The sequence below is a fragment of the Homalodisca vitripennis genome, chromosome 1 (assembly GCF_021130785.1).
Source record: "Homalodisca vitripennis isolate AUS2020 chromosome 1, UT_GWSS_2.1, whole genome shotgun sequence".
Taxonomy (NCBI): Eukaryota; Metazoa; Arthropoda; class Insecta; order Hemiptera; family Cicadellidae; genus Homalodisca; species Homalodisca vitripennis.
The window spans coordinates 145,710,949-145,738,622 of NC_060207.1; the positions used below are offsets into that span (position 1 = coordinate 145,710,949).

Sequence of the window (27,674 nt, forward strand, 5' to 3'; positions counted from 1 at the left end):
AGGTTAGAGACTATCAATTTTAACACCTACTTAACTAAAGGTAAACTATTAATAAGTTATAATTGTTTTTATTCAAACATAAATGTGCTGACCAAAATTTAGTTATTTTCCAGAATTATCAATACCTCAAAAATGAATAAATATATTTAAAAAGCAATGCGGCATCGTATTTACATTCAAACATTACATTAAAATCAACAAACATCACATTATCTTTACAATAAAATATTCTACTATTTTAAGAGGTCGGAGACTATCAATTTTAACACCTACTTAACTAAAGGTAAACTATTAATAAGTTATAATTGTTTTTATTCAAACATAAATGTGCTGACCAAAATTTAGTTATTTTCCAGAATTATCAATACCTCAAAAATGAATAAATATATTTAAAAAGCAATGCGGCATCGTATTTACGTTCAAACATTACATTAAAATCAACAAACATCACATTATATTTACAATAAAATATTATATCTATTATTTGTGGATATGATATGGCGACAGAGAAATATGAACATAATCAAAACGAAGTAGTTATTCTTCAAAAACTATGAGCGTTGGTCCGAGTCGATATCTTGATTTTCTAGAGTCTTGGATAGTTATTTATTTATTTTTTTAAATTATTGTTACATATTTTACTCGTTTATGCATGATTATATAAACATTGTATTCAAATTTTATATATCTTTTGTAGCTACGTTTATACTGATCAATTATTTGTAATTATTATTTTATGCTCTATGTCTAGGGTTATTTAGGTATTTATACATTCTGAGTTTGTTTTTTAGTTTTAAAATGTATTAAGATTTTTCTTTTGAATTGTTAGACAAAAATAACGTGGCTATTGTGGAAAGGGTTGATTCAATGCAAATATTGAGCTCAGCTCCATTTCATCATCCTCACAGTGCAGTCTGAAATCTGACACTGTCTTAGAATTGACTCCTGAAATCTGGAGGCCATGTCTCTCTGAATAAATCCATAAAGTCGGTAACTAAGAAGCTTAAAACGAATTCTTTGCATCATTTCAACATGAGAGACACCTAGACTACAAAATTAAGTATAATCTAGAAGAAGTGTTCTCATTGTATGATCAGGTGCACAATTTGAACTTCTTTGTTACCGACTTTTGTTTTATATCTTCAGACAGACGTGAACTTCAAGTCTGTATGAGTCAAGTCTGTAACAGTATCAGCTTTCAGACGCTGCATTGATCTAACGGTCGAAATAGAGCTGAATTGAACATTTTTTTTTTTTTTTTTTTTTTTTTTACAATTTTAATTTACAATCTGTTCAGACATTCTTAGAACAATAAGTAAATTAGATAAAATAATTAAATTTAACACGAGTTAGACTCTATCCAGCGATAGAGCTAACACAAAATAAACAAGAAAGTTTGAAATTAGAATCTAAGAGGTAAGTCCAGGATTGAGTGTCTCTTCAGACGTGTAACTGACGCACTATTATCCAACAGGTTCATCGCAAGATAGTTCGGATGAGAATACAGCTTGTCTTGGTACTTCTTGCTGTAGCGAGTTATTTCCTCTTTTACTGTGGGAATTTTGGTGTCTTGATGTATTAATTGATTAGTTATATACCACGGGGCTTCCAGGATGTTCCGAAGGACTTTAGACTGAAAAACGTTGGAGAATTTCGATGTTGGAGTTACTGGCTGTACCCCAAAGCTGTATACCATAAGTCCAAACAGGTTTCAAAATCACCTTGTATACTAACAACTTATTTCTTAATGATAATTTCGACCTCTTGTTTAAAAGCCAGGATATTTTTTTGAATTTAGAGTTTAAAAATAATCTTTTGTGCCAGATATGAGAACGCCAGTTTAGTCTTCGGTCTAGATGCATACCCAGATATTTCACTTCTTCAGATTGGGGGAGGAGGACATTATTAAGAGAGACAGGTGGGCAGTTAGCAGGCCTTGTTGTGAAAAGTTACATGAGTGGACTTGGTTTCATTAACCTTCACCTCCATCTCACAAGCCACTCCGACAAGTCATCCAGCTCAGATTGTAGTCGTTGGGGATGCCATTCCTGGGGACTTCATGAGAGGCTAGTATAGCGGTATCCATCAGCAAAGGTGGGCCATGGTGACATCGGCTCGTACAGGTATGTCAGATGTGAAGAGGGTGTAGAAGATGGGACCCAATACACTGCCTTGTGGAACGCCCGCCTCAATTGTGTGGAGGTCGGAGTATTCGTCTTGAAATTTGACTCGAAAAAAACCTGTTTGACAAATAGGACTTGATGACATTAAAGAAAGAATGAGGAACTAGTAGTTTTTAATTTATAGAGGAGACCCTCATGCCAAACTTTATCAAAAGGCTGACTGATATCAAGAAAAACAGCCGAGCAGTATCTTTTTGCTTCCAGATCTTCCTTCACTACATTGACCACACGATGAATCTGCTCAATGGTAGAGTGCTTCTGGCGGAAACCAAACTGATGGTTGGGGATAAGGGTTGCCGCTATCAATAACTTGCTGAAATCGTTTTATAAAAAGCTTTCTCAAAAACTTTTGAAGTCACAGACAATAGACTTACGGGCTATAAGAACTAACTGATGTGGAGGCTTCCCAGGTTTAGCTACCATGACAATTTCCGATAATTTCCACTGTGCTGGAAAATGCTCAATTCTCAATATTGCGTTGAAGACAAAAGTCAAAAACATAATAGCTTTCCTCGGCAGTTCTTTTAAAAATCCTTCCTGTAATGAGGTCATACCCAGGAGCTTTGTACGGCTTCAATTGTTTCACAATTATTTCAGTTACTTCAGAGGGAGTAAAGGGGCTGAACAGGAAGTGATTAGTTGGGTAGGTGATTCTAATAAGTATTCAATTTCTGGGTCAGGAGCTTGAGCTGAGTTACTGGGCTTGAACACATCGCGTAAGTGCGTAGCGAATACTTCAGCTTTCTCCTTGTTGTTTCTTGGCCCAGCCACCACCTGGCCAAGATAATCGGAGGAATCGGCACTCTTGGTTCTAGTCATGTGTTTAGTAGTTTTCCACATTGAATATTTTCGTGTCTTCTGTAGGAGTTAGACTTGCAGTAAAAACCTGAAACCTTTCATTATTGAAGTTAGATAACAAACGTTTCAAATCCCGCGCCGCTCTATTGAAGTTGTTTTTATCACGAGGATTCCTGGAATTTTGCCAAATCCTACGAAGTCTTCTTTTTTGAGCAATCTTTTTCTTGATGCTAAGAGGGTAGTTCAGGCCATTAGTGGTTCCATTTCGTTGATGCGGCGTTGATTGCCAAGCACACTTCTGGACTGTCCTGTTTAAACAATTCAACAGCTTCATCTATTTCACCATTTGTCTTCAAGGAAACGTGTAAATGCAAGTTTTCATCAAGAAGAGATCGAAAATTGGTCCCAGTCAGTGGACCCTCTGTAGTAATGACAGATGAACTTAAAGTGAAGATCAATGGAGAATGGTCTGAGGGATAAATCAAGACAAGATTCTACACGTGTGTACGTTTGGGAAATACCTTTAGTCACGAAGAAATCAAGCAAATCAGGAATTTTTAAGGGATCAGTAGGCCAATAAGTCGGTTCTCCCGTAGAAAAATATTGATAGTTATTGTCGTTGATAGTCTTAAGGAGATTACGGCCTCTGGGGATTGCACAGCCGAGAGCCCCACATGGTGTGTTTCGCATTAAAGTCACCCCCCGCAATAAATCTACAACCCAAGGTATTGAAGAAGTCGCTTGTATTGCTGGTATGAAACGTTATGACGAGGAGAGGGGTATACACAGAAGATACCGTGAGTGGACCTGACCAGTCTTCAATCACAACACTGGAAGCTTGAATATAAATTATACTTATAAGCAGGTATGGCATGGTGTTTTATACTATTTTTTAACTAATACCGCACTACCACCATGAGCAGTATTATCTGGATGATTACAGTGATACAGAGAGTAAAAAGGAATTTTGAAATGTGTCATATCTGTGAAGTGAGTTTCGGAGATAAGCATAATATCAACTTTATGAAGACCAAGAAATATTTTAAACTCTTGAGTATGGTTACTCAAGCCATTGGCGTTCCAAAGTGCTATTCTATAAAAATTATTCATTTTAGCTTCGAAATGACGGAAGACAATAGGTTCATTAAAGTACCTATCTGTTCAGCCTGTTGTATCATTATTTTTTTCAAATTTGCGGAAAAGTCGTTAAGTGTTTTACTTAAAGCGTTTTGAGTACTGTTATCTTCAGACATCGAGTTGGATGCCACCTGTGCATATGATCGTCCCGGCAGGATTCGAACAGTGGATGGACTGGGAGGTCTTACCACTTCTTGGGCTCCCCGAGGTGATTGATCATGAGTTTTACTTTCAGGTACCTTGGGTCTGATCGGGGGAAACGATTTTTGTTTAAGTTCACGGTACACAGAACAACCTTTGTAGTTCGCCGGGTGGTTCCCCTCACATAGAGCGCAGGTAGGTGGGGTATCACTGGATTTCAAAACATGCCGTGTGTCATGGTTCTGGCCACATTTAACGCACCTGTAAGGGTGCCAGCAATACGTTTTGGTGTGTCCATAACTTTGACATCGCTTACACTGAACGATCTCGGATTTCCTGAGCGGTGGTTCAAAGGTAATTTTTGCATTAAGGAGGTACTCGATATTAAATATATCTTTGTTACACGGATTTGGTTCCAGATCAACAAAGAACATTGAAAGAGGTGCTTTGGTTTTATGCTGTCTCATATTCATTACGTTGCGAACCTGGAACCACAGGATTCAATAGCAATCTTAATGTCCGCAACATCAGTGGAAAAGTGCATATTTTTTAAAACCACGCGATATGCTTTCTCTTGTTTGATTTGGTAAGTATGAAAGGTGACCTGCAGCTCTTTTAGTTTGTGCACCAGCTTCCGATAACCGTCAATAGTTGTTGTATTAACTTTGAATTTGTTTTGGCTGAGGCATTTAAATGTGTAGTTGTCATTTGGGATAACAGTTTCAATAGCGGTTATCATGCTCTTAACGTTTACAAAAACGTTGGGTACGAAGATCGGAGGTGGTTTATCCTCGCCAACATGAGACGGCGGCGTCGATGTGGTGCTCTCTCTCATCCATCGTATTTGACCCTCCAATAGCATCGAAACGATTATTTGTAGTTAATGAGAAGCTACTTGGGTTTGAACACAATTTCTTCGATATGTCGGGGACCGTTCGAAACCAATTTCCTAGGTCTTTTGAATGAACCAGTCACTGTTTTGCCAGTGTGGATGCCGTCATTACTTTCTTTCTCCTCAGAGTTTCGGGAGTTTGGAATACCTGTAGATATTACTGCTGTCTGATTATAACTGTGATCATGTAGAACATGAGCACTATCATCAGTGAAAGCATTTTCACAACTGGAACCTGTTTGCATCATGAGAGTCTACAAAAACGTAAACAATCAAAACATAAACACAAACAAGACAAGGTTATGTAACAGGATGAACAAAAAAACATTACATTACGAACAGTAAACTACATCAAACTATTATTCAAAATAAACGAAATCAATTAATAACAGTCCTTATTATCAGTTTGTGAACTATTTCACGAAAAAAGCAAGTTTATAACAAATTCCACAGAACCAAATACAATACATGTTCACCAAATAACAGCAAATAAATAGAAGAATTGAACATTCGCAAACAATATATTTCTTGCAGTTCTTATACAAACCGGTATATTTTATATTCCATTCACCAATATTTATGATTTGCTTAATGAATTACATGTCAACAGTTAACGTTACATATTATGTATGTATAGCATTTAGCTTGGATTTTGAAAACTAATTAAATTTACTGTTCTTGTTTTTATTTCAACTTTATATAGTACCCAATAACTAACAATAAAGTCACTGCCAATATACTACTCTTATTCAATAGTCAGCTGGAAGTACTCAAACACAAGACTGCTGTGTGTTTAAATGAATATGATGCAATAAAACTAATTAATATAAAATTTATATAATTGAGTTAAATATAAATTATAAATTTTTAAAGAAAAAATAATTACCCATATACTTAGATAATTTTACATTGTACCCTATTTTGTATAAAATGTATTTTGATACATTGGGTTTTGCAGTTATTAGTTTGATTATTTGCCTGTTATTTTCCAGTTCTAAAATGTTTTGACTTAGGTAAAAAAAAACTTCTGGCAGAATTGTGTAGTGTTTGTTGATAGAAGATGGCGTCAAAAAATTCAGACTTGGTGAGTTTATTACATTATTATTATTGATTAGTTTACGTAAATAGGTATTAAATATTTAGTAGATGTGCAGAATTATATGTTTGCATTGAAAAAGTCATTACTTGGATGACTTCTATTAGACGTCTTATTTTAGGTTATATCCATCTATGATTCGCGTTGAAGGAAGATTATTCAGACCGGCACGCCCATTTTTAATTACAGGAAATCCAGCAGACTTAAATTAGAGTAATTGTTTTGTTATTTTTAGAGCCTTGTACACTATTAAATAATTCTTACTTCTTTTGGTCAATTATTAGTTTTAACTTTAAAATAGCCTATAAAGCATAGACTAATATTTAATTAAATGTTTATACAAAAAAAGTCCTATTGACCTATTGATTGCTAAAGTAAAGTTGTATTTTGTTTAATGTTTCATTCTGCACAGCTTGTGATTTGTAAATATTCACATTACCAAGCTTAAAACATATAGAGAATGTGCACATAGATGACATGAAATTGTATTTGAGGTTAAGGTAATTTTTGTAATGTTTGACAGATGTCAAAATAAGATAGGTCTGCTATGATATTCTGGTTAATAATGAGTTAAGCTACTTCACTTTTTTTAAAGGAAAATGCTTAAAAAGTAAATAAATAAAATTTTGTTACTTTAGTATTATCTGGCCACTATTTTTGATGAGTTTTCCTTATCGGGGACCAAAATAAACTTTATTATATGTTACTAGAACTTTCCTTGTTTTATGATGAATTGAAATACCTGATGAGTCATACTTCCTGTCGCCAAATCGTTTCCAAATACGCCTAGATTTGCAACCCTTCAAGTAGGCTAAACGCACGAGTCACCTGTCATTTCCTACTTGTTGTTCTTTTAGTTTTTGTTTTCATTGATTGTTGTGTGCTTGATTCATTTATAATTTCATCATGAATAATTATCTTCGACTCTGGGATTTTCCTTGAACTGTAGAGGAACCAAAGTACCAAAAATATATTATTTTAATAATAAATAAACAACGATAACAATTAGCGACCATGACAGAACCCTAAATTCCAATCATCTTTCCTAAACCAAATACCAATAAGCCAACATACGCTCAGCTGTTTATTTATCTATCTCGATTCGATCTAGAACAGGGGTTACTGAATTACACATAAAAACACAAGTTTTGGATGTTATCCTAATAATAATTACCTACTTTAATATCCCCTATATAGTGAATGAATAAAAACAATATAATAATATATTGAATAATAATTAATAATAACTCAAGTCTATATATAGTTCACTTTACCCTTGGTCGGAGATTGTACATCAGACTCTTTTTCTTCCTCCTCACCATCCATGTTACTGACTAAGTGCAAGGGCTTTTCCGCAATCAAATCGCTGGTATGGACCTTGATTGGTGGAGTTGCTTCTAATATGTATACGCCATCTCCTAATTTCTGAATCTTTCAAAAAGGTCCCATCTATTTTTTGGCCAGGCCTTTGTGAGATTGAAACACCTAAATGCGGTGGTTCATATTTGATTGTGAATAAACATATGCATTTGCCTGAAAACATTTGAGCAAAAAAAGACTTGAAAGGCAGAACACTAAAGTTAGATGTCAGAGTTGTTCAATAAGTGCAGTTATTCCAAAAGATAGACTGTCTGAAATTAGGAAAAAACTTTTTCAAAATCATGAAGATGTTAAATGGAAGACATATTAAATCTGCCAAAAAGTCCAAGATATAACAGTAAAAAATTAAGATGCAAATTTGTTAATTAGAAAACCTGAAGATAAGTATGAAAGTAAGCAAAATCATAGTTCATTGTATGTACCGGAATTGTATTTATGGTATTATGAATAAAAACAACCCAGCTCTAAAAAGTAGTATTATTATTTTAGGTATTAGGTTTCTCCCCTTTTCTGAAATCAATTTATTCATAATAAATTACTTACAAAAAAAGTATTACAATTTTTTATGTTATAGAAGTAGGCTAACTAATTTAATTAATGATTTTGTGATATATGCAGCATATAAAAAAGCTCTTAAATGAACTTATAGTTGTAGGTTATATTTTATTTATCTGCAGATGTACTCTATGTTTAACCCTTTGGGAGTATTGAAATTACATGATTTGTCCGTAAGAGTGTATGTTGGTAAATCCAACACACCCAAGATAATAAGAAATAATATTTTTTATTTTCACATGAAAATTAGTCTAGCATATCTTATTATTAGGCCTAATAAAAAATGAAATATTGACTTTTGATGAAAAAACCAAAATATTAGTGGGATCAAATTTGATTTTTGTATGACACTCTTCAAAGCATGAAAATACACAGAGCTGAATACCAGCAGTCTTGACACTTGAAAGTTGTATACTTCCTCTTCTTTTCTCTGGTTGAGGATTGGGAACAGACTTAGCATCTTTTATGGGATGTTCGTATCTCACCTGGAATTTCAGGTGTTGGTAAAGGTTGAGGAAAGTGTCTACCTGTGAGACGGAGCTTGTGTTTATCTCTGGTAACAGCCGTAAACAGTACAACTATCGACGTAGCTGACATTATTTATGTGGGAAGTAGTGCTCAGATGTTATAGATACGGAATAGCGGGCTGCTTAATTTCACATAGTAGAAAGACTAGCACTAGTACAACGTCACAGCCGAATGACTTTCAGGAATGTTGCTATTATTTTCAACTAAGTTTTAAAATGGCGTTCTTGAACATCAATACTATTTTATAACAAATGCATACACTCATGAAAGGATAAACACATTTTTGCAATAAACAGGATGATTCTGCATATAATTTTATATTAATTGAATTTTCATTCAACCGAGCCACTTGGTCCATTCGAGTTTGGTTGAACAACATTCTTTTTTGGTCTCATTATACGATAATAATATAATAATAAGGATGAAACAATTTTTAATGTGACAACTATTTAATTATTCGCTCTTAATTTTTTACATGAAAACCTGTCATTGCCTGAAACATTTGGTTTATTAATTTTAGATTAGTAAACAATGATATTTTAATTTTTTTATATGTAAAAAACAGTTTTTTATAAATTAAGGAACAAGTGAAATGGAAATTTAGTTTTTTTTTTAAACAAACTAAATCAGTTTTGATTAAAAGAATAACTATTAAAACATTTAAGTGATTTAGAATTTTGAATAACAGTGAAGTCTAATTTCGCATCGGAAGAGGGTAACAAGTGGAACTGGATCGCTGTAGAAAGAAGCTCGGTTGAAAGTAACCTCAAAACAAACCAAAAACCTTTGGAATTATGTTATTTAGTTTTTGTTCTGTCTCATAAGATAATACCTTAGCAACACATACTTAAATGACTTAAATACTTGTAAAACTAATCCTTCTATTTTACAGGATTGAATGCTAAGATCAAAAGTATAGTGTTCAGGAGGTCTTTGTATTCAAATTCAAACTTTCTTTATTCACAAACATATCAAAAAAATATATATGAATATACAAACATTTTTAGCAATTAGCTTAAGCCAAAGATTACAGTTTCTATTATCATTATCATAACTCTTTTTTTACTGTATGATGATTAAGGCTTTATTGATGAGAAAGATTTCTAACTTCTTCTTAAATTCTGATTGGTAAACTATTGATCAGATGTTCAGTGGGGGTTTTTCTTTATTGGGAGTTGTAATACAATTTGGAGTCTATGTAATTTAGGTTTTAAGAATAAAGTTCTAATCTGTGAGGATTTAATGCAATGTTTTCTCTAATTCTTGTTTTATAATTATGGTTGTCAAACACTAATTCAAAATGTTATAATTTATAAAATACTTTTGTCATAAACATAGAGCCCATAGATTGTCATAACTTTCAATGTCACAAAATGTTCTTTCACTGATGCTCTTGGACTTAGATTAACAGGTTACAGTCCCCATATGCTATGACTGAACATGTGGTTGTTGACAGTTACAGTAACGTTAATTTTTATAAAGTTATTTACAATGTGCGTTTGTTCATTACCAAGTGGTTCTGTTAATTTATCAATCAATAAATGTTCTGAGCTTTTAGTTTTGAATTTTCAACCCTATTTTAAATACTTATTTACATCTCAAAATTTAGCTCTGTGATATAACCAAAATGTATTATTGAAACTTTTGAGAGTGTATATAAAATTTAAGCAGAAAAGTAATGTCATTGAACAAAAATTCAGTTAGTTCAACACAGGACTGTCTAACCAGAGTTAACAGGTAAGAAAACAGTTTGGTGATAGTTACTTGAGTAAGGTGCAGGTTATCTTATCTAAACTAGACTCTTATCTTCAGGGCCTGATTGCTCAGTTACTAGCAAACTGGCCTTAATCCTTATCAAGATTGACCTGACCTGAGTTCAAATCCTGTAAATCACTAGCTATTTGTTGATATTTAGAGACAGATTTAGTACAAATAAATAACTTACACTTATTAAATATAATTTTTTTTATTTACTATGTTAATAAAAATAACTTTGTTCTTCATAAAAACAAAAAATTATATAATTTTATTGTTATAGTTTATTTACAAAAATAAGCAGTGTAAAATGTTTCAAACAAATGAGAATTCGCCAAAGTATGAGGATGGCCAGTTTACATTGTAAAAAAAAAAAAATTCTTGGTACTAATGAAACTGCAGCGTGCAAAGAAGAGAATGTTCTTTCTTATAATAAATATGAAACAGAAGTGTTGCCAAAAAAAAGAATTACACCTTCCATTAAACATTTCTCTAGAGGAAGCTGAGATGCATCTTTTGCTTAATCCAATGCAAAATATAAATTTAAATAAGAAACATGAAGGAGAAATCTTCTCATATGATCCTGATAAAACTAGCACAATTAGGTACATAAAATAAATAGCCAGCTAATGCATGAAAAAGAAAAAAGAAGAATTGTCTTTGTGTCTGGCAGAGGAAGAAGCTGGTGAGATGTGTCACAAATTTTAAAATGGGATAGCTGGTCTTAGAAACCAAATAAAAATGCTGGAAGGTAGTTTACTGAGAAAGATAAGAAACTGATTGAACTACACATATCAATCAATCAACATTTTTTTATTGCCATAAAATAAAGATCATTGACAAAGTCTCATTACAGCTTTCATTATAAATATAGCCGTCAGTTATAAAACTTAGATTAATTATGTCTTAAGTTACGCAAACATAAACCACAATACTCAAATACAGCCAGTGGCATTGGGGAATTTTAAATAAAATGTTTTTTAATTGGAAGAACTCATCCAGTGCATAAAATGGGTTATCTAACAGCCATAAGTAATATTTATTCAAAAATATTTTTTTATTGTACTTTTGGACTAAGGGTAACAGCTGGTTGTACACCCTCAGTGCAATAACAGAATGGCTTTCACGAGTTTTGCTCAATCTATTAAAATTAATGGATGCAGCATTTTTATTCCTGGTATTGTGGGAGTGTTTTATACTGTTAGGCTTTACTAATTGAGGATTTTGAAAAATATATTTCATAAGATCAAAAAGATACAGGCTTATTATGGTCTGAATTTTACAAATAGTGAAAAGAGGTCTGCAATGTTCAAGTGGCTGTGAGTTAGTAATAATTCTTATAGATTTTACTAACATTAATTTATAGATAATAAATTTTACTTGCATTGCCCCACACTACTAGTCCATACCTTATAATGGATTGAAAAAAGGCAAAATAAGCCGTTCTCACATAAAATTTGTATTAACATAGAGTGTAAGATAACTCTAGATAACTTAGTTGAAAGATAATTAATATGGGCATCCCAATTTAAATTTCTGTCAATAATGATTCCTAAGAATTTAGCATGATTAGATAGATTGCTTTGAGAGTTTACAGATTTTCTTAAATTGAACAGGATATTTTGAGTTTTAGATACATTTAGATGGAATCCATTGTTTTTAAACCAGCTTGAAGCTTCCAATAAAGTATTTTGTGTTAGAGTGTTTAGTTCCTCAATGCTATTGCCTGTATTTAAAAATGTTGAATCATCTGCACACAAGATTGTTGTAGCAGAGACTGACAACGGCAAGTCATTAATACAGACCAAGAATAACAAAGGACCTAGTATGGATCCTGGGGGACGCCATATGACATTTACTTCCTGAGACCAGTTACCATTGTTATAAATCTTTTGCTTTCTATTGCTTAAATAGGATTTTAGAAATGAGAGTGGTACACTGCCCAACCCATAGTATGATAATTTCATGGTAAGATCATTGATATCAACACAATCAAAAGCCCTGCTCAGTTCACATAAAGGGGCCTGAGCAATTGCCTTTTCTTCAAAGGCTTGGGAAACATCTCTAACTAATTTGTCTAGGGCTTGAAAGGTAGATTTATATTTCCTAAAACCAAATTGCATAGAATTTAGAAGGTTGTTTGTTACAAAATAGTTGGAAATTTGCTTATAAACCAGGATTTCAAGTAGTTTACCAACAACCGGAACTATAGAAATGGGGCGGTAACTTTCAGGTTTATTTTTTGAACCCATCTTAAACACTGGACAAACTTGAAATTTTAAGGTCTTCAGGAAAATAGCTCTCATTTAAACAGAGATTAAAACATATTGTAAGAGGGACAACAATACCTGGAATAATTTTCTTTAAGACATTATTGGACATGTTGTATATGTCAATACTGTCAGAGTGCTTATATCCTCGGGTCTGATATCTGTCCATTCAAAGATTTCTGGTGGTAGTTTAATGTTACATTTTTGTAAGTATTCTTTTGCAGCACAAGAGGAATTTCCCAAAGCGTCTTTAATTTCTGAGACAGAGTTAATGAAAAAATTATTAAAAATATCAGGGGTAATGTTGATACTATTGCAATTGGCGCCTGAAAGACGAGTGTTGCTGTAGATAATTTTCCACGCAGCTTTACATTTATTATTGCTTAGATCTATATAATTTTCATTATGTTGATACTTAGCTGAAGCAATAGCTTCTCTGTACTTGTTTTTCAGTGCTAAAAAGTGCTGCCTTAACTTAACATCACTTTTTGATATACTGTGGTAATAAAAAAGATTTGCCTTCATTTTAGCCAGATCGTGGTTATACCATTCATTTTTAATACTTCTTGATTTGTTTGAATCAGATTTTGTCAGTCTTTTAAAATATAATATAGTGTTGTTAAGCACAGTCCAAATTTTGTTGAAAAGTAGGTGTGAACTACTGGTTGTTTTGGTAGATTACTTTGTCCCAGTCATAAGAGGCCAATTTTGTGCTAAGGTCATTCAGTAAGCGTTTAGGAAGCTCAGTTTTCAGGCTAATAGTCATATCTAACTGACTTTCTTGGTTTTTGAAATTTGTGGTACTCCCCAGATTCACAAGAATACCATTGTGATCTGAGAAGGGAAAATCTATAATTTGGCAGGTAGGATAACCTAAACAAATTCTGTTATTTGTAAAGACATTGTCCAGGCAATTAGAAAGTCTTGTAGGGCTGCGATTCAGGTAGTAATAATTGTATAACACTGACAAATAATGTTTCAGAGGAACTAAACTACTTGTCTCTAAAATTTATTATCTCAATTGGTTCACAGACGAGAGGAAACACAGAAACTAAATTAAATGATGAACTTCTCTTAAACTGGAACTGTATGAAAATGAATTGAACAAAAACAAAATACTTATTCTGAAACTGAGAGACAATATAGATTAGTTAAATGAGTTGTCTTCACTGTTACCCCTTCCTTACAATGCTCTGAATTGTCAAAGGTTGAAGTTAAGTTTCCGAACAAAGTAAACGATTTCTCATCTCCCAATCAAAACAGCAATTCTGTAAGTGAAAGCTATTTTAAAATTGTGGAAATAGAAAATGAAGACGAGGATGATTAATTAGTAATTGAGGAAGACTCTAGGCCTACTCATGAATCAACTAAGAAACCGATTGTAATAATAACTAATAACAATAAGCAAATAATAATATTAAAAGAATGGAACTTAAGTCTAGGAATAACCTCAAAAATAAATGAAAACCCATGGAAAGAACCTCAGTACTCTGGTGGAACAAAGGTCTTCTTTGAATTTATATTCATATGAAAGATCTGGAGCAATGTTTGATCAGGTGGTGGAGGACGTGGGAGAGATCACTAAGTATTTCACCAGCATTGATCATCTTTGCTTGTTTGTAATTGCTGGGACCAATGATGTTGATACATAAGGTATCAAGCAAATAATGAATCGTGTACAAAAATTAATAAATAATTTCTAGTTCTATAAAGACTGTTTATTTAATCGAAGGCTATTTAAAAGTTTGTATTAATGGAAACTGATCCAACAAAGTGGTGATCAGGAATGGTGTATCTCTAGAGTCAATCCTGGGCCCTATTCGGTTTTTATTCCATATAAATGATTTTCCTAGTGCTGTTAAGGCCAAATTTTTTTTATATGCTTACGTTACAACTCTTTAAATGTCCAAACAAACTTTGACAAACTACAGTTCTTGTCAATGAAACAGTTGAGAAAGCCTCAGTGTGGTTTTAGATCAAATAGATTTTTATTTTAAGTAATCAAAATTCGAAACATTTTGTTACCCTACAACAAACCCCCTTCTGTTGACACATCAGATGATTAACTTTCTTGTGCTAAATTTCCAAGAATATTTATTGACAGTAATTTAATATGGAATGCTCATATTAAATATATGTCAAAAAGATTGTCTAAAGTAATTTTTTTACTTAAAAGTATTATAAATTGTGTACCTGAAAACAATGTAAAATCTACATACTATTTTAATCAATTATCAGATATGGCCTAGTATTATGGGGTAACTAGCTGTTTCCCGCGGCTTCGCACGAGTCTCTTAAGCTTTGCCCGTATATTTCTTTGCCTTCAAATAGTGTTTGGCTATTTAATATACGTAACTGTGTCGTAATTGCAGTTTATAATGTGCAGGCGCTTTGATAACTTTTATATCTTGCAGTAAAGCCTGGTGGTGAGTTACATCAATGGGCATTGCATATAAACCTTCTACATAGAAAAATACAAATAAATACAAATTTTCATAGTGATCGGTCCAATAGTTTCTGAGTCTATAAAGGACAAACACACAAACATTCATTTTTATATATTACTAGCGGGCCCGGCGCGCTTTGCTGCGCATTTCAATAATTTTTTGCAAAAGTTGCCCGCGGCTTCGCACGCAATTTCCCGTTGAAAACAGTACACTATATTCACTTATTCTTTTTTCTATCACATTCTAAACATTGCTGAGATAATTGATAGTCGTTCCATCGTGAGCCTCTTGGGCGTATTATGAAGGTATGTACCATATTCCTGCCTCTATCTAGCTGTTACCCACGGCTTCGCACGCAAATCTTAAGAACCGAAGTCCTTATATTACTTAGTAAATTTTTTTTTTTTACTATAATAAATTTTAGATTAAATTAGTTATATCTCCGATGCCACGATTGAGCTTGCTTTGTTGTCTCGATCGAGAGAATATGTACACACGGAGTTTTGAGAACCATACTTCTTCTTTAAAAAAAAACAACTAAGGTTGATTTTATAACATTCTTTATATTTGTAGCCAACGTAAGATAGTAATTATGATATCTGCATTACTCTTCTGATCAAGCATGAGCATGGTTTATATTAAATAAATATTGCAGTTAAAGGTGAATTTTTACGTCAAATTTGAATTGTATTATCTGGATAGTAAAGTCTATGTTTAACAGTGATTGCAAAAACAGTTTAAACAAAATTTGTCGTTTCTCTTAAGCTTACTCTATGCTTTAAAACTATAAGTGTAATATATGTTTACAAAGAACAGCTGATTAAAAATTTGAAAAGACGTTAACATATGTTTGCTGCAATGCATTTCTTATGGGTATTTCTGTAACCAGTGGGGCGGAATCCTGAATCGGGAAAGGGATGGGCATAGCTTATAAACCTTCTCCGTGGAAAAATACATATACGTACAAATTTTCATCATGATCGGTCCAATAGTTCACGATTCCATAAAGGACAAACATACAAACATTCATTTTTATATATATAGATTATTGATCATTGGTGCAATCTGAATTTAAAATTAGGCAATGACGTCTTCTATGCAACCTGCATTACACTACTGATCAAGCACTTTACAATAAAAATGTTCTAAATTTTAAATGTAAACAAATGTTTCTGCCTCTTTGATGAACTTCAGCTGAAAGTATTAACAGCTGTTAAGTATCAGTTCGCTTTGTATTATGTGTCGTAGCGCAGTCTGTCGGATCCAATATAAAACACTCTAACATCAACAAGATTTATAATTAAAAAATTAATTAAATAAACTATTTAAATTGGACCAAATTTACTCTAGTATGTATGCCTATGTTACTTCCAGGAACGTGTAGAATCACTGTACAAAATTTCACAATGTTTCGTGCATTGGTTCCAGAGTTATAACGGAACATACAAACAAACATTCGGCTTTATATTATGGGGTAATAGCGCTATAATTAATATGATACCCTTATTTTGTAAAATAAAACTATCAGAGTAATAACAAAATCACAACCACTAGAACACTGTTAACCACTTTTTATTAAGCTTGAAAAACTAAATAACAGTTGCAAATTTGTTACTAATTTGTTACTAATTTATATATTTTTGACTCAGTATTATATATTTAAAAATCATTTCATCATTCATTTTGACTAGCAACTTGCATAATTATAATACCAGAAATAAAAATAATATTTTTATTGAGCATTGTAGATTAAGCAACAACAAACAAAATAAATAAAAAAACAACATAGTCGTATTATGATCACTCAAAAGATTAAAAAAAAATTACAATCTGTTTAGTAACTATCCAACAAAACTGTTCAAAGTCAAACTGTACAACTGGCTTCTCAAAACCCTATTTTATAATTTGTCAAAACTTTTCAGTATGGAAGACATTAACTTTTAGATGATGACTTTCTGTAAAATGACAAAAATCTTATTTTATTTTATTATTTATATATCTTTTTATAATCTTAAAATGGAATTTAAGTTGTTAATAGATGTGGCTTCATAAAGAGATATTCCATAATTGAGTGGATGTGTGAATAATAAACCATCTTAGAGATTCAATATCCAAAACTTTTCTCAATCTTGTTAACACAAATATTCCTGAGGATATTTTGACACAATCTCTTCAGTATGCCAAATCCAAGTGTGAGTTTTTTTATCTATTTCCAATCCTAAAGAACGGATGCAATCTTCTTTGTTAATTTCATGATCATTGATTTTAATTTTTGGTTTGATGAGAATTTTGATTGCCGAGATCTGAATCTGATGAAATGGTTTTTTCAGGATTCAGTAACATCTGCTTTTACACAAAGTATTTTGATAATTTGTTCAAATCTGTTTATTATAGATATTTGTTTTGTTGATTGTTAACTTAATTAAATGAGCATTTTTGTTTCAAAATCTGTCATCATCTTGTGATGTGAATTGTCTGGATTTTTAAGAAAAAAATGTTCTTTTTTCATGTGTTTGGTCTAAAGTTGTCTCGAGTAAGTCGCAATTATCAGGATTAGAGACTGAATTGTACAGCTGTAAAAATTCATTGTGTGGGTAATTTGTAATTTTCTGGGCTAGTTGGTGTAGATATGGAAAAGGAACTTCGTCCCTAATCTCAGCTAATCGTACTGTGGGTGACATGGATCAACCGAAAGTGCAAGAGTAAAAGTTATATGTTTTACATGTCATATAAGATACCAGTTTCTTTGTCCCTAGTTGGTGGCATCGTCATTAATATATGTTAAATTCTTTTATAACAACTTATAAAGAAATGACATGTTGACTATGACTGTTTGAGTAAGTGATAATTAAAACTAAGCTTGAAGACATAGTTCCTTCTAGTGTTCCATTCTAAAGAGTACATGTTGTAGGAGAGAGTGATACAATTTATTGGGTTCACTATCGATGCAAGATAATTAACTTAGTATTATAAATATTTACAACTCATATTCCTTTAAGAACGAAATCAAGGTATTTGATTTTGAGCAAAAGCTCATAATGTGGTATGCATGGAGTAGTAAGCAGTGAGTCATCGCTTGTGGATGTACCACTTAGCACAGCTCCTCTACATTTAACACTTCCTTTCTTGGCCTTCATTGTGTCACACCACTCACTATGTCATTCTGTTGGAGACTCAGAGTCTTTGTTCTGGATTCCACACCAAAATAAAACAAATGGTTATTAGGTTTTTTTATGAAGGAAAATATGCAAGTGGGAGTATTGTTGTAAAAGTACTAAAGTCCTAACCAAGCCAACCATCATTAATTTAAAGCATACTTGAAAATTATTCTCAAATGTGTTGGAGCATATCCTAATCTAAAAAGCATTGTGATAAACACTAGACTGTCTTGATTTTTAGTTTTCCTGTTAGAGAATTTCCAGGACTTATATTCATGATACTGGTCACTCAATTTCTATGATTCTGTTGTCATGAAATTATTCACAATTTAACGGATGAGACTGAAAAATGCTATGGTTTATGCCACAATCAGGCTACAATATTGACTTAAAAACAGATAAATGTAATGACAAGATACAAATGGGGTTCTAGTACTATAAATTTGGACTATACTAGGATTGAACAATTTAAAACAGCGCATTATAAGAGATTTTATGTGGATCTATTTTGAATGTAACATATATCTTATAAATAAAAATGAATCACAAAATGTGTTGTTAAGAAAGAGCTAATCTTGAGAATGGCTGAACTAATTCGACTTATTTCTTTTTGTAAAATACTGTATGAAATCCGAGGAAAGTATGTATGAAGGAGAAAGATTTGAAAATCAGTGAAAAATCAGTGGAATATTTTGTAATTCGGTAAACATTTTAATATTTACATTTAATCCAAATTTAACTGACACTAAACAGATGTTGACACTTTCAGTTGAATTTAGTTAAAAAATGAGCTAGAAAAATGTGTTTACAATTTAAATTTTAGAACAGTATTTGATCAGTAGTGATCTAGATGATGAAGACAAAGTTAATATATAACTTTCACTCCAGATTTCGCCAGTGTTGAATTAAAAACATCTCATGCATTGTAAATACTGTTTAAACACGGTTATAAATCAAACGTAATGAACAAAGCTGGTAATATTTTCACTTAAGGTACTTAAAACTGGTGGGCTTCATATGGCATTTTAACAATGGCTTAAGGAAAAACAGAGAAGTGAACACTAACATGCCTTAAATATACTCTGAAAAACAATAACACTCTTATAGCGCAAAACTTATAAACAATTATTTTGAAATGTTCCATGAGTATAATAAGAATGCCGCCCTTATATCGGAAATATGTTTTGTAAGCCTCTGTGTGTATATATAATTTCTTCATCAGGACAAGAAGCCAAACTCAACTATGGCATTGGAAATATCTTAAACCGAAAGTAAATTACAAGAGCAGGAAGTAGACGCTTTTTGACTGAAGTAGATTTCTGAGAGATATATACGTGTATAATTTTGTGATCAGGGCAATAAGGCAAACTGAACTGAACTGTGGCACAGTAAGTGAATTTAAATGGCCGGAAGTAAACACCTTTTGATCGAGATGGTCTTCTCAGTCCTACGTATGTATTGGGACAAGGTAAGCTCAACCGTGGCACCTGAAATTTCTAAGACCGAAAATATATGGCAAAGGCTAAAAGAAACTGGATTTGGTTTTAAAGACCTATGTATTTGTATTTTCTTGATCGGGGCAACAAGATAAACCCAGGTATGATGTCGGAAATACTTTATAAATAATTCGAATCAGAAATGCTCATACAAGCGTCAGGTTAAACTCTAATCCTCTTGACCATGAACACGGCAATAATATTTATCTGATGTATGGTTACTTACGTTTGGAATATTCCGTAGGAGTCATATTACACCATAAGTGCTCTTACTAAGTAGTATAAGGACTTAGATTTTGAAAATTGTGTGTGAAGCTGAGGGTAGCAGGTAGTATTGTAATATTTAGCGTAGCAATGCAACATTAAAGATATTGTTTGGTATTAAAAATGTGTTATGATTAAATATAAAAATTATGAATTTGAGAAACAAAAATTTGCATTAAAAGTCTTTAAGGAGCAAGTAATTGACACATAGTCCATATGCTGAATACTTATACTATCATGGGTTCACAATTTAGGTGCAATGTAATAGATACATGGTGATGTTCACTGCTATTGGATAGGGTTTCTGAAAAAGGTTACTTAGCGAGACATATGGCACACACCTCTGGCAATCAACTTCTTGACTGCACCAGTGAAATTCTTGAGCCAGAAAATGATTTACTAACTATAAAAATCAAACACTGACTACATGGAAACAGATAAAATAATTAGTTCAGCATTAGCTGGCTGTTGGAATTGTTACATAACGTATAGAAAGTGTGAATAGGTAATCATAACAAAAGAATGTGTGTGGGAAAGCGTAATGTGTAAGGCGTTGCTTTGTGTAGTTACTAGAACAATGAACATGTATGTTCCCCCATTGAGAAATACACAGAAGCTCATAATAATGAGGCTTGAAGTATTATAACTTTACTGTATAACAATGTGTATCATATCAATAGTGTCTTTTTATTCACATTTCTCATAACGTTGGGATAAAGGTACAAAATAGAAATGTATGTATCAGAAATTTTACATTGATGTTATTTGTAATTTCAACTCTTCTCTACTACAATGTAATTTAAAAAAATCAAAGTATACAATAGTTTTATTGTATTAACATAAGTAATTCTATTATAAACTACTAACACTTTAACTATCATCCAAGATGTAATAATACTACATTTTTTCTATCGATTGTATTTAAAAATTATACAATAATTTAAACCCTTTCCTTAGTATTGACAAATCTGTTTAAGTAAAGTATTTTATAAAAAGATTTGTTGAACACTTTAATAAAGAAGCAGCTGAAAACATGATGTGACATATAGATTTAAAAGGACATGATTTTATGAAATTTATTTGTTAAACAAAAATATTAAACAAAAACTAGTGCGTTGACTTCCACAATCATATGAACATGAACGATTAGTATCATGAGAACTACATTGATTATTTTGGTTCAGTGTACTTAAGAACTTTTCACTTTCAGCTTTTAAATAGACTGACGGATCTTGAGGCTTATAAACTTAGTCGCTATTTATATTTCATAACATCTTTTATAACCTTCTAATTTGTTTTAAAAATTTATCATTTGAAAAATTAAAATGTATTAAACCCTGGTAATAACTGTGAAAAGTTATGTTCAATCCTCATATAATTAGCGAGTCAATTGCCTTGTGATTCAACACAAATTATTAATTAAGAACTTTGAAATGTCAAAAATAAAAAACAAATTTTGTAATTATTGTAATTTTATAATTATTGTGGTTATGTCAGAAGTGGTCAGTACAAATTCAGACATAGGCAACTGACAACTGAAAACCAGTAATTAATTGCCTGACTGGCTATCCAAAGCCCTTTATCTCTTGTGGAATCTAATGCGGGGCTTCCTTTCATGGTGTTTTTGTTCATAATTATCATGAATTAATTGACACGTAAATGCACTTTAGGCCCTATTCGATGCTTAACTTTCATATGAATTTAAAATGTATTAAAATTAAAATCTACTTTGTTGGGGAAAAGTCTTTGTGTGAGTATGACACAAGGTGTGGCGTACTCATACCTTGTTTAGAGTGCTGAGATGGGGTTTCTTCCAATTTTCTTTACATAACTCAAAGATATAAAGGGTAATTTAAAGTTTTATGATTTCTTACTGCATTACTCTTGTTTTTCTTTTTGAAGGATGGTTTAGAATTTTACTGTTTTTTACTCAAGAACCACCTTTTGGAGACCAAGTGTATACCATCTTGAATCGGTCAGTTGAAATAGCGTTAGTGTAGAAATAGCGTTTCTTCTAATGTTCTCACTTAACTCAAGGATTTTAGGGATGATTTTGAATTTTATGACTTCTTACCGGATGACCTTTGAAGGCAGTGTACGAGTATAATTCCATCCTGAAGCAATGAAATAATCCAGAGTGCAGAATATCTTCCATTGTTTGTCACTTATCCCAAGGATTGTAAGAATGTAAGGATATAGAATGTTAATTTGTTACTGGATGGTGTCCATATGGAGGGCATGTATGTTGCATTATGAAGCATTATGAAAAGATATATGATCTTCCATTAAACGTCGTATAGTTTATAGGTGCTGGGAAACATTTCGATGTTTAAGTTTTGGTTCCAGATGACCTTCCATTTGGAGATAAATTATAAACCATCTTAAAGCAGCAATGTAAAATAGTTTGTAATAACTTAGACAAGGGTTATTTATTGTGTTTTGAGGTTTAGTTCAGAAATACATATTAGGAAAAAATTAATTGTTTATGTTTTGGTTGTGAGTGCCCTCCATATTTGATTTTAAATCATGTATTTCTTGGGGCAGCACAAGAGCTTTATTCTGGGGCAACAGACATGAAGTTTTATTCTTGGGACAACAGACGTGAAGTTTTATTCTTGGGACAACAGACATGAAGTTTTATTCTTGGGACAACAGACATAAAGTTTTATTCTTGGGACAACAGACATGAAGTTTTATTCTTGGGACAACAGACACGAAGTTTTATTGATTTATGCCACTTAATTGAGGTTTTCTAAAGTATATTTCAATTTATACATTTAGTGTTTGAAGAAGCCCCTTCTGCTGGTTCTGGAGCTTTCTGAATTATCAATAAAAAAGCGTTGATTCTATAATTAATCATTACCTACATAGTGATGCTAAGAGATATGTTGTTGCTACTAGTTAATTAATTAAACTAGTAAAACAACGTTTGGTCATCTCCATTTTTGTATATATGCAGGGAATAAGCTATTTACCTTACTTAATTGTAAATTTTTAGAAAAGACCAAAACAAATGAAATGGTCAATAGTAATGTATGTTAACCATTTATACTAGTTAAACTGCCAATCTTATAACATTATTTTAATGAATTGTTTCATGTAATCATAGTTAAAGAACGTGTCTTTTTTAAATAACTGAAGTTTTTAAAAAACAAGACGTAATGTGTAGATTTACTACATGTAATGTGTTCACTCATCCTGTTATGGGAAAACTGAGCCTACTCCTAGTTTAATTTTGCCTGCTTAAACGCCATTTTATATGAAAAAGTTTCTTATAAACCATACAGCAAGTACTATTATCATTATAAGTTATATTTTTTGAGCTATTAAAATTTGTTTACATGTACACTGCAAGTTGTTGGCAGTATGCCATGTTATGTGATTTTTTCATTACTATTAATGTAGAACTCTTAGTTTATATTTTAATGTCAGTATTGACTTTTATGCATTTACTGCATAAAATAAATTGTATGGATTCAATTATTAAACAGAGTAAATAAAGAATGGAAACGGATCTATGAGTAAGGTAAATAAATTCCAATTCCATCTTTTATCAAATTTTAATTCAGATTATAAACATATTGTGTCCAAGCCTTTGTTAACATTGCTATATATTGTAATTAAATCTCTTGTAGAGCAAAAATTATTTTCTTCAATTATTTAGATGTTTCTCCAAAGACGAAAAGCCAAGTGAGGTTGGAGCGAGTGAGGGGTCATATTTGCAAGGGTAGAGTCGATGATGATGATATACTGAGACCTTGAGGAGCACTAGAGGAGTGACGTTGTGGCTATTACTGAATTGTCACGAAAATTGCTTAATGGTCGGCCCCAAGTGAGCAACTGTCTAGGTGTCTTCTGCCCTCTCTCTCTTATACATTCTCCTATTTTAGCTTTTAATTTTTGTAAAGTAACAGGCATGATAATGTACAAGGAGTTAATGTCATGCAATGGGGGTAATGCAAGGTATGGTTGTATGGATCAAACTAAACAAAAAAATTTTTCTTAGCAGTTTATTCTAGTTCCTTATTTTCTTCATTTAACTTCTTTACCTGTTTGTGTTTTTTTTTTACGTAAAAATGAATAGCTCATTTAAATAGTGTGGCAAAATTCTAAATTTGTTAGGCAAGTTTTAGTTTTTGGATCAAATTTAGTGAGAAATAGAAAATAATATATTTTTGTCCGAGTTTAAAATAGTAGCCATTTATGTACGAGACAATTTATAAAGTAAGGGTCATTTCTTTATATAGTTCCATTGTTTGCGTCATTGTTGCAACGAGTGTGTGCCATCTCTCAGTATTCCTTGTGAACACACATATTTTGCAATATTTTGAATATTTTGCTCTTGGTGGTTACTAAACTCCTCATGGATAAACCATAAACCCAATAGATTGGATAGTACATTTACATTTTTTAATTCATTATCGTGAAGGAGATGAATTGTTGAATCAGAGAACAGCAGTAAATTCTTGCTTGTCAGAGCAGGTTTCCTCAAAGAAGGAATTCAAAATTTAGTTTTCAGAGCAAGTGCTGAAATAAACAAGGTAATTAGGTAGAAAAATAAAGAAACATATGTGAACCTGAAAATTAATATATATATTGTATGGGTTTTTATGTTTAAAAATACTGACCTTTATTTAAAAAAATGTTCTTTGTATTATGTATGTGTTAAAACCAACATAAACTGAACTACTATTATGTCAGTTAAAACAGTGTATATATGAGAGAAATGTAGCTTTGTTAAGACAAAATATAAAATGTAGACAATCAAACAGAATGGAAATTTGTACATCCTTCAGGCAGACAGAAGAGAAACTTTACTAGCCTACTGAGTGATAGTCTTTAATGATGCTTAGGAAAATTGTAAGACTATACAAGCACCATCATCGAACTCATTCTTGTCTATGTAGAAATGAAGTTTCATGTAAAATTTAAAATTTGTACATAAAATTGTTCTCGGGATATTCTGTGATAAATAGGCTACATAATGGTCAGCAAAATTCTATTACAAAGGAATATGTCTATCATGAAACACAACGTTGTCTATGTATGTAGAAATGAAGTTTCATGTAAAATTCTAAGTCTATTGCTCAATTCATTAATGAAATATCAAGTTGAAACATAGGCAGATAGACAGACAGAAGAATTTTGTTAGCTAAGCAAAATCTATACAAAATGAATACCTCAAGTAACAAGATTTAACAAGGTATTGTTTATCTCTGTTTAGTTACAACATTTTCCTTTTTTTACTTGCTTTATATCTCAATTCATCACTCTGAGTTATATATGCTTTGCTAACACTCAGCCAAATCCCGAAAATGGACACACACAATCATCAAACTCTTTCTTTTCTATTTACAAATAAACCTACATAACAGAGTAATGTAATAAAAATCTTACTGCCAAATACAATAAAGTAATCTCATTACATGTGTTACTACCATGTCACATGTTAAAATATCAAATGACTGAACTCAGTTTGTTTACAGTTTTACTTATTCTACGATTCTCTTGATGCCATCTGGTTACTCCTAAGATCAATATGAAAATGTTTGCTAATGCTCAGTCAAATCCCATGGAATGACATGCACCGTCATCGAACTATATGTTATCTATGCGTAAAGTAAAGCTTCATGCAAAATGTTAACTATCTATTGGTCAGTTTGTTCTTGAAACATTGTGCAAACAGCCAGAAAGGCAAAAATTTAAATTTACTATGATGTGCAAATTAAATTCAACCATAACAGAATAGTGAGCATGAATTTTCCCAGCAGGTCTTCATATAATACTAATATAGTAAATTGGACATCAAATTAATGAAATTTTGTAACTAGTAAAAATATTTCGTTCAAGTGAGTTTCGAAAACAAATAGCCATGGGATAACGATAATAATTTAATGATTTAACAAAAGCTGTTTATCTCTCACTCAAACTGTGTATTTGTGCGTGTGCATGTGTTTGTGTTCGTGCATATGTGGTCTTATTTGGTCTTATTTTTTATTATACAAGCCTGAAAAGTTACAAAATATCAGGTGTTAAAGAATTGTTTTGTTTTCTTTTTTGTCTACACATTTATAATTATAATTGTGCTTAAAAATGTGTGGAAATATTTTTGGAATATTGTTTAGTAGGTGAAAATAAACAAAAAAAGTTCCTCTATCACTATTTTACTTCATTTAGTGTTTGTCTATTTTTATGCTCATGCACTATTACAACCTTACTGTTAGTCATAGAATTATGGAAGACATCTCATTTTAAAGATATAATTAATATGTATTCAAACTCTTTTTAGTTGTTTTTGTATTTTTATGTGTTAATCAGAAAAAATCTCAAAGATTGCAGTATTTTATTGTTTAAATATTAAAACTTGTACAGAAAAAACTAAAAAGCGTTTGGATGCATATTAATTATATCTTTAAAATGTGGCACCTCCTATAACACTACCATAAAATTTAAGGTGTAAACGTGCATGAGGTTTAACATTGCTCTTATCAGAACAATTTTAAAGTCATTTTCCACAGCCAGCTTTTAAATTGTATAATTTATTAGGATGTTATTTTCTGCTAAAAAAGTAATCAATCATTAATAGTTTCAAAAGAGTAACTTTAAAAAAATTTTAAACTAAATTTCTTGAAACTGAAGTAATGAGAAAAAAACCTTCAACACACAAAGCATAATATGTTTTCGGATATTCGCCTTTGGTATATTTTACAAAAAATATAACACTATTTTTCAAGGATTGAAATCTATCCTCTTCATCAGGTGAAAAAAGCCCTAAGGCATTAAAATAAAAAAATTGGCAAATAACTGCCATTCAAATTTAATATGTAAGTGATATATGACAAACTGCATAAAGTCCAGATTGGAGAGAATGAATCCATCAATGTCACTGCCTAGAGCCAAAAGCACAAACATGTCACATCCAAACTAACGAATTGCATGAAGTTCAGACTGGAGGGAATGAACCTAAGTGATGTACCTGCACAGGAGCCAAGAACACAGACACGTCACACCTGAACTGACCAAGGTGAAGCAATCCCGAGGAACTCATTGTCAGCATTTTTCTATCACGACATGTCATCTAAAATAAAACAAACAGAAATGTAGAGCGTGGATGTTAAAGGGACACCCATTATAATTTAGTTTGGAATATTCTGTATTTTTATACTCTTGAGATTTTTATGAGATCTGGAGAAAGGTAAGATTTGTTTCTCCACTAAATTATAACATTAAATTTGTTCTAAGTTCATAACTTTTGTTTTAAATTTTAAAAGTTAAGTATGATAAGTTAAAAGAGAGAATGATACTCTCCAGTACATTTCTAAAAGAAGTAAGGAGACATTTTAGAATTTAAATATGGACTAGTACATGCAAGAGTGTTTTTATATAAAAAATAGTGCTGCAAATTGAAAGAGCTTCTTTCAAAATAAAGGTCTAATCTATGAGAGTTTTATTGTTATGGTTGGTGATTATCTCTTAAATCACCCCCTGCTGTAATGCCTCAAGATTTGTGATCCCTGAATTAAGAGCTTATATTATTAAGCTGCTTTCATTCTAATTTATCTTTTGATGACTTC

The 27,674-nt window shown here is 31.8% G+C and overlaps 1 protein-coding gene across 5 annotated transcripts in view; it reads left to right on the top strand.

Moving 5' to 3' along the window:
• The first annotated feature begins 6,123 nt into the window (after positions 1 to 6,123).
• The window catches only part of LOC124373301 (sodium/potassium-transporting ATPase subunit alpha), a 254,626-nt gene continuing 233,075 nt past the window's right edge, over positions 6,124 to 27,674 (top strand). For 2 of the 5 annotated variants that reach the window (XM_046831695.1, XM_046831700.1), the window contains exon 1: positions 6,124 to 6,235. In XM_046831695.1, coding sequence (XP_046687651.1) covers positions 6,212 to 6,235 — 24 coding nt within the window. In that variant the 5' untranslated portion in view covers positions 6,124 to 6,211. The remainder of the gene's footprint in view (positions 6,236 to 27,674) is intronic. The other 3 variants (XM_046831692.1, XM_046831686.1, XM_046831710.1) reach the window with 2 other exon arrangements.